The 15,068-nt window shown below is 45.1% G+C and overlaps 1 protein-coding gene across 1 annotated transcript in view; it reads left to right on the top strand.

Moving 5' to 3' along the window:
* The window catches only part of LOC133445655 (ceramide kinase-like protein), a 68,590-nt gene that overhangs the window by 7,859 nt on the left and 45,663 nt on the right, over window positions 1-15,068 (top strand). Inside the window, exon 2 of the mRNA XM_061722979.1 lies at window positions 10,917-11,144. Within this exon, the coding sequence (XP_061578963.1) occupies window positions 10,917-11,144 (228 nt within the window). The remainder of the gene's footprint in view (window positions 1-10,916; window positions 11,145-15,068) is intronic.

The raw sequence follows: 15,068 nt of genomic DNA, 5'->3' as shown, positions 1-15,068 counted from the left end.
GAACGAGGTGGTTTCTCCTCTGGAACGGTGTGTTTGGGATGAACGAGGTGGTTTCTCCTCTGGAACAGTGTGTTTGGGATGAACGAGGTGGTTTCTCCTCTGGAACGGTGTGTTTGGGATGAACGAGGTGGTTTCTCCTCTAGAACGGTGTGTTTGGGAAGAACGAGGTGGTTTCTCCTCTGGAACGGTGTGTTTGGGATGAACGAGGTGGTTTCTCCTCTGGAACGGTGTGTTTGGGACGAACAAGGTGGTTTCTCCTCTGGAACGGTGTGTTTCTCCTCTGGAACGGTGTGTTTGGGACGAACAAGGTGGTTTCTCCTCTGGAACGGTGTGTTATGGATGAACGAGGTCGTTCCTCCTCTGGAACGGTGTGTTTGGGATGAACGAGGTGGTTTCTCTTCTGGAACGGTGTGTTTGGGATGAACGAGGTGGTTTCTCCTCTGGAACGGTGTGTTTGGGATGAACGAGGTGGTTTCTCCTCTGGAACGGTGTGTTTTGGATGAACGAGGTGGTTTCTCCTCTGGAACGGTGTGTTTGGGATGAACAAGGTGGTTTCTCCTCTAGAACGGTGTGTTTGGGATGAACGAGGTGGTTTCTCCTCTGGAACGGTGTGTTTCTCCTCTGGAACGGTGTGTTTGGGATGAACAAGGTGGTTTCTCCTCTGGAACGGTGTGTTATGGATGAACGAGGTCGTTCCTCCTCTAGAACGGTGTGTTTGGGATGAACGAGGTGGTTTCTCCTCTGGAACGGTGTGTTTCTCCTCTGGAACGGTGTGTTTGGGATGAACGAGGTGGTTTCTCCTCTGGAACGGTGGGATTGAGATGAACAAGGTGTTTTCTCTGGAACGGTGTGTTTGAGATGAACGAGGTGGTTTCTCCTCTGGAACGGTGTGTTTGGGATGAACGAGGTGGTTTCTCCTCTGGAACGGTGTGTTTGGGATGAACGAGGTGGTTTTCTCCTCAGGAACGGTATGTTTGGGATGAACGAGGTGGTTTCTCCTCTGGAACGGTGTGTTTGGGATGAACGAGGTGGTTTCTCCTCAGGAACGGTATGTTTGGGATGAACGAGGTGGTTTCTCCTCTGGAACGGTGTGTTTGGGATGAACGAGGTGGTTTCTCCTCTGGAACGGTGTGTTTGGGATGAACGAGGTGGTTTCTCCTCTGGAACGGTGTGTTTGGGATGAACGAGATGGTTTTTCTTCTGGAACGGTGTGTTTGGGATGAACGAGGTGGTTTCTCCTCTGGAACGGTGTGTTTGGGATGAACGAGGTGATTTCTCCTCTGGAACGGTGTGTTTGGGAAGAACAAGGTGGTTTCTCCTCTGGAACGGTGTGTTTGGGATGAACGAGGTGATTTCTCCTCTGGAACGGTGTGTTTGGGATGAACGAGGTGGTTTCTCCTCTGGAACGGTGTGTTTGGGATGAACGAGGTGGTTTCTCCTCTGGAACGGTGTGTTTGGGATGAACGAGGTGGTTTCTCCTCTGGAACTGTGTGTTTGGGATGAACGAGGTGGTTTCTCCTCTGGAACGGTATGTTTGGGATGAACGAGGTGGTTTCTCCTCTGGAACGGTGTGTTTGGGATGAACGAGGTGGTTTCTCCTCTGGAACGGTGTGTTTGGGATGAACGAGGTGGTTTCTCCTCTGGAACGGTGTGTTTGGGATGAACGAGGTGGTTTCTCCTCTGGAACGGTGTGTTTGGGATGAACGAGGTGGTTTCTCCTCTGGAACGGTGTGTTTGGGATGAACGAGGTGGTTTCTCCTCTGGAACGGAGTGTTTGGGATGAACGAGGTGGTTTCTCCTCAGGAACGGTGTGTTTGGGATGAACGAGGTGGTTTCTCCTCTGGAACGGTGTGTTTGGGATGAACGAGGTGGTTTCTCCTCTGGAACGATGTGTTTGGGATGAACGAGGTGGTTTCTTCTCTGGAACGGTGTGTTTGGGATGAACGAGGTGGTTTCTCCTCTGGAACGATGTGTTTGGGATGAACGAGGTGGTTTCTCCTCTGGAACGGTGTGTTTGGGATGAACGAGGTGGTTTCTCCTTTTGGAACGGTGTGTTTGGGATGAACGACGACGTTTCTCCTCTGGAACGGTGTGTTTGGGATGAACGACAACGTTTCTCCTCTGGAACGGTGTGTTTGGGATGAACGATGACGTTTCTCCTCTGGAACGGTGTGTTTCTCCTCTGGAACGGTGTGTTTGGGATGAACAAGGTGGTTTCTCCTCTGGAACGGTGTGTTTGGGATGAACAAGGTGGTTTCTCCTCTGGAACGGTGTGTTTGGGATGAACGAGGTGGTTTCTCTAGAACGGTGTGTTTGGGATGAACGAGGTGGTTTCTCCTCTGGAACGGTGTGTTTGGGATGAATAAGGTGGTTTCTCCTCTGGAACGGTGTGTTTGGGATGAACGAGGTGGTTTCTCCTCTGGAACGGTGTGTTTGGGATGAACGAGGTGGTTTCTCCTCTTGAACGGTGTGTTTGGGATGAACGAGGTGGTTTCTCCTCTGGAACGGTGTGTTTGGGATGAACGAGGTGGTTTCTCTGGAACGGTGTGTTTGGGATGAACGAGGTGGTTTCTCTGGAACGGTGTGTTTGGGATGAACGAGGTGGTTTCTCCTCTGGAACGGTGTGTTTGGGATGAATGAGGTGGTTTCTCTGGAACGGTGTGTTTGGGATGAACGAGGTGGTTTCTCTGGAACGGTGTGTTTGGGATGAACGAGGTGGTTTCTCCTCTGGAACGGTGTGTTTGGGATGAATGAGGTCGTTTCTCTGGAACGGTGTGTTTGGGATGAACGAGGTGGTTTCTCCTCTGGAACGGTGTGTTTGGGATGAACGAGGTGGTTTCTCCTCTGGAACGGTGTGTTTGGGATGAACGAGGTCGTTTCTCCTCTGGAACGGTGTGTTTGGGATGAACGAGGTGGTTTCTCCTCTGGAACGGTGTGTTTGGGATGAACAAGGTGGTTTCTCCTCTGGAACGGTGTGTTATGGATGAACGAGACGGTTTCTCCTCTAGAACGATGTGTTTGGGATGAACAAGGTGGTTTCTCCTCTGGAACGGTGTGTTTGGGATGAACAAGGTTGTTTCTCTGGAACGGTGTGTTTGGGATGAACAAGGTCGTTTCTCCTCTGGAACGGTGTGTTTGGGATGAACGAGGTGGTTTCTCCTCCTGAACGGTGTGTTTGGGATGAACGAGGTGGTTTCTCCTCCTGAACGGTGTGTTTGGGATGAATGAGGTCGTTTCTCTGGAACGGTGTGTTTGGGATGAACGAGGTGGTTTCTCCTCTGGAACGGTGTGTTTGGGATGAACAAGGTTGTTTCTCCTCTGGAACGGTGTGTTTGGGATGAACGAGGTGGTTTCTCCTCTGGAACGGTGTGTTTGGGATGAACGAGGTGGTTTCTCCTCTGGAACGGTGTGATTGGGATGAACGAGGTGTTTTCTCTGGAACGGTGTGTTTGGGATGAACGAGGTGGTTTCTCCTCTGGAACGGTGTGTTTGGGATGAACGAGGTGGTTTCTCCTCTGGAACGGTGTGTTTGGGATGAACGAGGTGGTTTCTCCTCTAGAACGGTGTTTGGGATGAACGAGGTGGTTTCTCCTCTGGAACAGTGTGTTTGGGATGAACAAGGTTGTTTCTCTGGAACGGTGTGTTTGGGATGAACGAGGTGGTTTCTCCTCTGAAACGGTGTGTTTGGGATGAACGAGGTGGTTTCTCCTCTGGAACGGTGTGTTTGGGATCAACGAGGTGGTTTCTCTTCTGGAACGGTGTGTTTGGGATGAACGAGGGGGTTTCTCCTCTGGAACGGTGTGTTTGGGATGAACGAGGTGGTTTCTCTGGAACGGTGTGTTAGGGATGAACGAGGTGGTTTCTCTTCTGGAACGGTGTATTTGGGATGAACGAGGTGGTTTCTCCTCTGGAACGGTGTATTTGGGATCAACGAGGTGGTTTCTCCTCTGGAACGGTGTGTTTGGGATGAACGAGGTGGTTTCTCCTCTGGAACGGTGTGTTTGGGATGAACGAGGTGGTTTCTCTGGAACGGTGTGTTTGGGATGAACGAGGTTGTTTCTCTGGAACGGTGTGTTTGGGATGAACGAGGTGGTTTCTCTTCTGGAACGGTGTATTTGGGATGAACGAGGTGGTTTCTCCTCTGGAACGGTGTGTTTGGGATGAACGAGGTGGTTTCTCTGGAACGGTGTGTTTGGGATGAACGAGGTTGTTTCTCTGGAATGGTGTGTTTGGGATGAACGAGGTGGTTTCTCTTCTGGAACGGTGTGTTTGGGATGAACGAGGTTGTTTCTCTGGAACGGTGTGTTTGGGATGAACGAGGTGGTTTCTCCTCTGGAACGGTGTGTTTGGGATCAACAAGGTGGTTTCTCCTCTGGAACGGTGTGTTTGGGATGAACGAGGTGGTTTCTCCTCTGGAACGGTGTGATTGGGATGAACGAGGTGGTTTCTCCTCTGGAACGGTGTGTTTGGGATGAACGAGGTTGTTTCTCCTCTGGAACGGTGTGTTTGGGATGAACGAGGTGGTTTCTCCTCTAGAACGGTGTGTTTGGGAAGAACGAGGTGGTTTCTCTTCTGGAACGGTGTGTTTGGGATGAACGAGGTGGTTTCTCCTCTAGAACGGTGTGTTTGGGATGAACAAGGTGGTTTCTCTTCTGGAACGGTGTGTTTGGGATGAGCGAGGTGGTTTCTCCTCTGGAACGGTGTGTTTGGGATGAACGAGGTGGTTTCTCCTCTGGAACGGTGTGTTTGGGATGAACGAGGTGGTTTCTCCTCTGGAACGGTGTGTTTGGGATGAACGAGGTGGTTTCTCCTCTAGAACGGTGTGTTTGGGATGAACGAGGTGGTTTCTCCTCTGGAACGGTGTGTTTGGGATGAACGAGGTGGTTTCTCCTCTGGAACGGTGTGTTTGGGATGAACGAGGTGGACTGGGGTCGTTGACGGATCTGGACGCGTCAGCAGACGCTGCTTCACTCGTTCACCCGTAATATTTACATGTTGTTGTTTTGTTTTTGTTTTGTAACGTCCTGCTGTGGTGGATTTTTGGTTGAAATCCATTTCAACAGAACTGGTTAGTGAAGCGGGATGAAGGTGTGTGTGTGTGTGTGTGTCTGTGTGTGTGTGTTTGTGTGTGTGAAGCCGGTCTGGTTTGTTGTACTTCAGCCAAGCTAATGCCATTGAGCCAGCAGTGTGTGTGTGTGTGTGTGTGTGTGTGTGTGTGTGTGTTTGAGTGTGTGTTTGTGTGTGTGCGAGTGTGTGTTTGTGTGTTGGCAGTAGTAGTGAGCAGTTGGTTGGGCCCGTGGGGGGTTATTAGAGTCTCTCAGTGTGAGCAGCTTAACACACACACCCACACACACACACACACTCACACACACCCACACACACACACCCACGCACGCACGCACGCACGCACGCACGCACGCACGTACGCACGCACGCACGCACACTCGCACACACACACACACACACACACACACACCGCCTGTCATCACGCTGGGCATGTGAGTGTGTACGCTGATGAGATATTTTTCTATTATTGGATCAGCAGGTTTTTGCATCACTTTGTCAGTAAGTGAAACCTGAGTTGTCAAACACGCAGGTTGAGTGTTGCGTCGCTGCAGCAGGTCGAAGTGGCCAAAGTGTCAAATTAGTACCAAATGTTCCCTGAATCCCAACCCCAAATCAGAGAACCCAAACCAGGAACTGTAACTCTCCGTCCGCCGGAGGCGTCGGACCAAACGCCTAGCGGGGCGTTGCGCTAGCGATGCTACAAACAACAACAATGAAGGTTGTTTTGGTTCTGCTTTTGGTTCTTTGGATGTACAATACGTGCTGCATCGTATAGCACCGCCGTCACATCCGTCACCAACACATTCTCACTCCCAGCTCGTCAAAAACCGACGCTTGGTCAGGGCCCTTCGGCGTCAGTTTCTGACGCACAAGGTCGCCCTCAGCGTCTAAGCACCGACGCAGCGGGCTCTCAACAGATTCTAATGTAACCCGGCCGCGTCGTTTCAAGCCGCTGGGAGCATCAGTCCCATTGGATAACTGAGGATCGGACACACGGAAGTATTCTAATTACTGTCCGTTTTGACGTTAACGGCGATTTTCACAATGATATCTGCAACATTTCTTAAGGCAGAAACACCACTGTATCCTTGTTAATTACACAACATTAGTGGGTTATTTTCCTACACATCAATTTTCATGTTTTTCCCTTTGATTCTGAGAAAGAAAGAGTTGTTTTATCAGTGATGGATAACTGTAGGCAATACACTACCCATAATCCTCAGCTATAGAGACGACGCCAGTCCGCTTTGCTTGACAAAATCGTTTTAACTATTTATATTTATTATTATTATTATTATTATTATTATTATTATTATTATTATTATTATTATTATTATTATTATTATTATTATTATTATTATTATTTATTATTATTATTTATATTTATATATAACTATTTTAACATTTCTAAACACAAAAACACAAAAGTGTCCTTGATAATTCAATAATACAATAGGTTCATGTTAAGGACATCCGTTTTAATTAGCTCTCCTTCGATTATGACATGTTATTAATGCTCAGTAGGCACAGGAGGTTTGTTATGTATTGTTATGAGGCCTATTTCGTGTCTATTTTTGCACAGTTCACTAACGCTTTGAGCTAGGAAGCTGAAATTCTAGACTCTGTATCAGGAGGGGACTTTCATCCACTGTGCGGATTTTCAGATCTGTGTGACCTTCGGAAGTGTTAAAGGTCCCCGCGTCTGTTGCTTTTCGGCCTGACTATGTTGCAATGCAGAAGGCCCTTTGCTAGGATCTTTTGGTCCCATGGCTGTACGACTTCCACAGAGCTAGTTGGCGTTGCAGAGGGTTCACAGAGTTGAGACTTGGCAAGCCCAATCTAGGCCCCATATGGAGGCCACAGGTCGAGTTTTACTTGGTTTGGTCAAATATTATGGCAACAGTGTCCGTTCGAATGTTGGAAAAGGTGAAGTTTCAAAGCCCCGCCCATCGAAAGGTACAGGTCCGATCTGCACCAAACTAACGTCTGTCTGATCAGGGGATGCCCCCAAACAACATATAAAAATTCAGACTCCTAGCTAAAGGCGTTAGTGAACTATGCAAAAAAAGACACAAAATAGGCCCTGTTCCATTAGTCAGGAGGCTCTCAGAGCTAGAGGTTTCTACACCCTCCCAACCAGCCAGAACGTTTTGGAGGAAACACTGTTGCAGAAGTCATAGAAATCTGAATTTTTTATATGTTGTTTAAAATAAAGAGTCAGTTTCTTATCAGTCGAACGTATAATTGAGCTTTAACTGAGAAGTAAACACCAGGGAAAGGGTGGTGTGTGTGTGTGTGTCTGTTACTAAAGTTGTGGGGGTGTAATCGACAGATAACACGTGGGGGTGTCTCTCCCTTCTTACGAAATGAAACATTGGAACCAGGACATGAATTATTAAATCACTGGTGGATCTCGGTTCAGGGTTTAGTGTCCAGGAAGTGTGTGTGTGTGTTTGTGTGTGTGTGTGTGTGTGTGTGTGTGTTTGATCCATAACTCCCCACAGTGACCACATGGCCTGGTCACCATGAGACGGGACTGCCACTGAGAGTGTGTGTGTGTGCGTGTGTGTTTAGGTGTGTGTGTGTGTGTGTGTGTGTGTTTAGGTGTGTGTGTGTGTGTGTGTGTGTGTGTGTGTGTGTGTGTGTGTGTGTTTGTGTGTGTTGGCACAGTAGGATGTGGGGTCATGATAAGAAACTTGCCTCCATCTGGAAACAACCAGTGTGTGTGTGTGTGTGTGTGTGTGTGTGTGTGTGTGTGTGTGTGTGTGTGTGTGTGTGTGTGTGTGTGTGTGTGTGTGTGTGTGTGTGTGTGTGTCAGCTGAGATCAGAGTCATCTTTGTTATTTGGACAGAAAACCTAAATGTTCCAAACAGTAGGAATGAACAACACCAGTAATAAGAGGCTTTAATGTCTCCTCTCTGCTTCCTCTCAGCGCCGGCAGCTAAGCTAAATACAAATATGACTTTATCAAATTCAATGTTATTATTAGCATTTACATTCTACAAAAATAATGAATAAACCAGTTCGATGGTACTGAATTTATTGAGTTCAACAGTCCATGGACAGATTCTTGAGATTCTTTATCCGTCGCTGAGCGAGTGTCTCTGTCCAAAGAAAACAAAGAAACAAACAACATAAGACATGGGTCTGCAGCCAATGTGACATCATACTGAAAAACACTGGAGAGAAGAGCATATGGGGGGGGGGGGGTGTTTATAGCTGCATGTGTGAGTAACGGAGTGATGGAGTGTTATGGTTCTTTCCCACCAGTAGGTGCTGGTGGAAAAGTGGTCTCGGTAGAGTTGTGGTTCAGTTCCACGGGGGTCGGGGGGGAGAGGGAGGGATGGGGGGAGATAGCCGACCGTCCAGGGCCGGTAGCCGGGGAGCCAGATTCAGATATGAACTACTGTATTTGGGTCAGACTCCAGTCATTTTCCGTCTTCCTTAAAGTCTTTCTGGTTCGTCTCCATGGCGACTCCATACAGTCGAATTTGTGGTCAATTTCCGCCAAGCCAAGCTCGCACCTTCTCCAAGTTCTTTTCCATCCCACCAATGAGTTCAAAAATCGCATCCAGTTAGCAATTTTGTTCACACAGCGTCTGAGTGTTAATGGCCCGACGTATCCATCACGAGCCAGGCAGCTTTACGACGGCCAGAATAGCTAACCAACGTTGTGCCAGGTCACTGCCGACTGCAGCTGCAGTCTTACTGCTCTGCTTCTCCACTCGCCGGTCAATAAAATTATAGTAATCTCCAATTACATAATGTAATTGGAGATTCTAACAAGTTGCCTTGATAGTAGAATTGGTGTTGATTCCCGCCCTCTTAAGGTTCACAAAATGCGATGTGATAGAGCCGTTAATCAAAACAACCTTGTAAAAAAAACACAATTTAGTGACAATTAAAGACCGAAAAGTTAGATGCAGACTAGTAAATATAGTTTCAGGTAAACCTGTTGACTATCAGGTAAACCTGTTGACTACCAGTTAAACCTGTTGCCTAGCCGGTAAATAAAAAAAAAAACAAAACAAAACATGAATAAAAATGATAAAATCTAAATAAAACAAACAAATGAAACTGGTGATATGTTTGTATTGTGTTTTCACGTGTGTCACTTGGGTCTCAGCAGGTTTATATGATCAATAACAGGAACCTGTTCACTCAGCAGTAATGTATCGGTTGGTATCAATGCGTCATGGATAAAACCAGAGTTACATAACTACCGTCTGAGCTCTGCTGGCATTACCCTCCTGTTATCCCATAATTTATCTGGCCAGGACCAATCAGACGACAGAATTCCAGCCAGATTATGCTGGTTGATTGACAGGCGTGTTCCTCTGAATCGGTTAATGATGATCATATTATGTAACTGGTGACTGTGTCTCACCGTGAGGTTGTGAATGGATTTGATCACAATGAGGATGCAGTCACACAATTCTAGATTAGTTCCACCGATAGAGGGTCTGCATTGATGTCCCTTCCCCACTGGACCCTTTTACTCTCACTGAGTGGCTGCAACTAGTGTGTTAGACGGGATAACAGCTGATTACGGGCTTAAATTAGTGTCAGTTGGACTTGACAGTGACCCGTACAGTTACCCCAAGAACCAGTGGTCCATGGACATTAATATTTGGTACAGTTACCAAGAACCAGTGGTCCATGGACATTAATATTTGGTACAGTTACCAAGAACCAGTGGTCCATGGACATTAATATTTGGTACAGTTACCAAGAACCAGTGGTGCATGGACATTAATATTTGGTACAGTTACCAAGAACCAGTGGTCCATGTACATTAATATTTGGTACAGTTACCCCAAGAACCAGTGGTCCATGGACATTAATATTTGGTACAGTTACCAAGAACCAGTGGTCCATGGACATTAATATTTGGTACAGTTACCAAGAACCAGTGGTCCATGGACATTAATATTTGGTACAGTTACCAAGAACCAGTGGTCCATGGACATTAATATTTGGTACAGTTACCAAGAACCAGTGGTCCATGGACATTAATATTTGTCCACCAATCCAGTTTCCTGATATTTATATGTTCTTAATTTCTACTCCGGGGAAATACACGAAGCAAAGCTTGAAGGCTTACAAAAGTCTTGACGCTTGGTCCGACTTCAAGGCAGGATTTGTTGTAGAAATTAAAGTGATGAGGACACCGAACTTTATGATTGGACTGTTTAACGTTAGCTACCCAAAAATCCAACATTACCTGATACAAAATGGGAACCACAAATCCATCTTTCGGTGTCTGGAATCCAGTCGTTTCTGTGAATTGCAGTGATCCATTTGTCTCTCTTAAGCTTATTTTTCAGCAGTCTGTAAAACAATAACTCTGATTTCTTGCTAAATCTATGAGTACAGTCGATCGTACAACAGCTCTTTCCCATTTTAGATGTTTTCCAGTTGCTCAAACTGAAAGTTTACGCTGACACTCAGTCTTTCTGCCACTCAGTCTTTCTGCCACTCAGTCTTTATTCACTCAGTCTTTCTGCCACTCAGTCTTTATTCACTCAGTCTTTCTGACACTCAGTCTTTATTCACTCAGTCTTTCTGACACTCAGTCTTTCTGACACTCAGTCTTTCTGACACTCAGTCTTTCTGACACTCAGTCTTTCTGACACTCAGTCTTTCTGACACTCAGTCTTTCTGACACTCAGTCTTTCTGCTACTCAGTCTTTCTGTCACTCAGTCTTTCTGACACTCAGGGGGGGAAACCCGCTGTGAAGTCACATCTGTGACGTCATGCACATTCCCTCTATTGATTATTGGTAGTAAGTGTTTTAGTTTTCAGTAATAATGAGATCCTAACTGGAGATGGTTACCTGCCTACACAGGTGAGGCGGCGCCGCGGCGGCCAGGTGTGTTGCGGCTGCAGGACGTGTTCTCCGTGAAAGTGAAGCGGCGTCGGGCGGCGGGCCAGGTGGGCGGGGCCGTTCTGGGCGTGGCCTTGTTCTGGTGCCGCCGGAGGGGGCGGAGACTGGAGGAGGAGACGCTGCACCTGCACAACGCCTCGGTGGAGACAACACACACCTGGTACGAGCAGGTGAAGGAGCTGATCGCAGGTACACACACAGTGATACACACACACACACACACACACACACACACACACACACACACACACACACACACACACACACACACACACACACACACACACACACACACACACACACACACACACACACACACACACACACACACACACACACACACACTCTGGTTAGATGCTTCCTGACACCGACCCGACCCAAGCACTTAAATAAACTATCCATCCATCCATCCATCATCCATCCATCCATCCATCCATCTATCCATCCATCCATCCATCCATCATCCATCCATCCATCCATCCATCCATCATCCGTCCGTCCGTCCGTCCGTCCGTCCGTCCGTCCGTCCGTCCATCATCCATCCATCCATCCATCCATCCATCCATCCATCCATCCATCCATCCATCCATCCATCCATCCATCCATCCATCCATCCATCCATCCATTCATCCTTAACCCAGATTGGAAGTTGGTTCCATAGTAATGGTGCCTGATAGCAGAACGCCCGCCCTCCAAATCTACATTTAGATACTCTAGGAACTACGATTAACCTGCACTCTGAGAGCGGAGAGCTCTGCCAGGAACATAAGGCACCATCAGGTCTTGCAAATAATGCAGAGCTAAGCTGTTTTGGGCTTTATACGCAAGTAATAAAATGTTAAATTGGATTCTGAATTTTACAGGTAGCCAATGGAGCGACCATCCGTCCGTCCGTCCGTCCGTCCGTCCGTCCATCCATCCATCCATCTATTCATCCATCCATCCATCCATCCATCCATCCATCCATCCATCCATCCATCCATCCATCCATCCATCCATCCATCCATCATCCATCCATCCATCCATCCATCCATCCTAATGAACAATAAAACAGTAGAATCAAAGTTTGACTCTACAAACTTTCTATCACCAGGAGAAACAACATCACTGGCTTTTGTATTTTCTAACTGTCTGGAGACGCAGCTCCAGATCTAGTCGCCAGGAAACTCAGGGCTCGTTCCAGCATCACATAAGAAGATTAAAACACAATGCTGAGTCATGCTGAGTCATGCTGCTACGCTCCAACACACTAATCACCTTCAGCTCTCGTGCAGTACTCCAATACTCCAATATAATACTTGTAAAGATAATTTCCTTGCAAAATAAAAGTGTCCTTTGGAATAATTTACTCCACTATTACATCCAATCCCTTCTGCTGCTATAAACTGAACAATATTAATTCAATAATTTATCCTGCTTTAAAAATGTTGTTAATTTCCTTAAGAATAAAACGTGTTGATTATTTCCTCCAGTATGAAACCTGACAATAATTTACTCCACAATAAAACTGGAGGAACGTTTAATTCCCTGTTAAACTTCTATGCTATTAAACTATTAAACTATTTCCTCCGCTACAAAACTTAATTTACTCCACTGTAAAACAGTTTGTCACGACAATTTACTTTAAAATAAAACTACGATGATATGTAATGATAATCAGAATGCCTTCCCTCCAAATCTACATTTGGATACTCTAGGAACTACGATTAACCTGCACTCTGAGAACGGAGAGCTCTGCCAGGAACATAAGGCTCTATCAGGTTTGCAAATAATGCGGAGTTAAACTTTTTTGGGCTTTATATGCAAGTAATAAAATGTTAAATTGGATTCTGAATTTTACAGGTAGCCAATGGAGCGACCATCCATCCATCCATCCATCCATCATCCATCCATCCATCCATCCATCCATCCATCCATCCATCCATCCATCCATCCATCCATCCATCCATCCATCCATCCATCCATCCATCATCCATCATCCATCCATCCATCCATCCATCCATCCATCCATCCATCCATCCATCCATCCATCCATCCATCATCCATCCATCCATCCATCCATCCATCCATCCATCCATCATCCATCATCCATCCATCCATCCACTGCAAAACTTGTCATAAAACCGTTATAAATGATAATTTACTAGACTATAACACTGTTAGAAATCATTCACTACATTACAAAACTGTTGATGATAATTTCCTCCAAAGTAAAAATGTTTATAACAGTAATTAACTCCACTGTAAACTGTTTTTACTGATCCATTACTCCAAAAATAACCGTTTTTGATTATAATTGACTCTGCTTTTCAGTCTAAAAATCTTCCCCATCATCCTTAGAGTCTGGAGATGCAGCAGCTTCAAATCAGATGATCAATCATCCATTAATGAGTTCAACACCGCTCTTTTTCCTTCACAAAGTTCCCCAGCCTCAGTAAAAGGGAGTGTTTGGTCTGACTCTGATAAAACCTTACCAGCGACTGCAATGACACGTCGTAGTGTTTTATATCAGACTTTCATGAACTGAGTCACAGTGACATCAGACAGGAGAGCTGATCTGCTAATCCACAGGAACCTGCAGATTACACACACACACACACACACACACACACACACACACACACACACACACACACACACACACACACACACACACACACACACACACACACACACACACACACACACACACACACACACAGCAGTGATAATGTGCGGTCAGCAGCTTGTCGTCTGCCAGAGAGATTATTTAAAGTACTTCCTCCCCGAGTACGTGTCACCTCAACGCAGGTCGTGTTTAATACGCTGCTTCTGCATTTGGTTTTCTTAAATAGAAGAAATTTGATGTTTCTTATCTTCTGATTCTTAATAAAAACTGCTAATTGCTCTGCGAAGCACGAGACCACGATGAGGAAGTGATAACGGCTCGCCATTGGCTGAGCCGACTGTCAATCAATCATATTAGAAATAAATGTATTTATTTGGTGGTTGTCATGGGGGCAAAGTCAAACGATTGAGACTGTTAATATGTTTATTTCTGCTCTAAACTATTTTTATCAAGAATTTTGGATAAAAAAACATAGATCAGATATTAGTCTGTAAAAAGAAATTAAAAAAACAAAACAACAACATAAAAGAAAATGTGCTGGAGAGTTCAGAAACCTGAGTGGCCTCCCCTCAATATACACTTTACACAGTAGAACAAAAATACTTTAGAAAAAAAACTAAAGTATTGTTGGAAGTGGAGTGGTAGTGATAGGCTTAAATGCAGAATTTTGTAAATAAAAATAGAGATTTGCATTTTATTGATATCAAAAATATTTATAATCCTGAGTTTAGAAAAAAGGGGAGCAGATGACGGGACAGGATGACTGATGGTTCAGGTTGTTCTTCCCCGGCTGCTAAACTTCACACATCGGTACCAGGAGTTGGAAGAGTTTCCTCTCTAGTGGAATTTTTTATTTATTTTTTTTAAATTCTTTATTTAAATCTCAAAATAAAATGCAAAATTAAGAACAAGGGTAACATACAAATACAGAGATTCGAGCACCATATAGACAATAAATAAACAGAAGAATATATAAAGAACAAGACAGTTGAATGTAAATTAAACAAATACATAAAAATAAAAATAACATAATGTGTGAGAGTAGGTTTCATGTCGTCAAATTGAACGATTTACAGATGCCGATGGTCTTTTGTGCTTTTTTGTTTTTTGACGAGTAAATTGTCCTTATATATAGATCAAGTTCTTTTTTAAAGTACAAGGAGTTCAGGTTTTCTGTGGATGAATTTGGACTTGTGTATGTGAAATTGAGCTAAAAATAAAAACAGATTCATAAAAAAGAAAGCGTCCCTATCTTTGTGATTAAAATTATGAAAACCACAAATAACATTCTCAAAATAAAGATGAAAATCAGAAAAGACAGAATCAACAATATACCTGTGGAAGTCCCTCCAAAATGTATAACTGAATTCACATGACCAAAATAAGTGGGAATAAGTCTCAGGATATTTTTTGCAAAAAGAACAATTAACGTCTCTCTAGTGGAAATAGTTTTATTGGTGAAGGAGTTGATGATGTCATCACCGAGTCAGCCTGGCTACAGCGCT

The sequence above is a fragment of the Cololabis saira genome, chromosome 6, assembly GCF_033807715.1.
Source record: "Cololabis saira isolate AMF1-May2022 chromosome 6, fColSai1.1, whole genome shotgun sequence".
Classification (NCBI taxonomy): Eukaryota; Metazoa; Chordata; class Actinopteri; order Beloniformes; family Belonidae; genus Cololabis; species Cololabis saira.
Note: the sequence above shows the minus strand (reverse complement) of the source record. Positions and strands in the feature narration are given on the sequence as shown.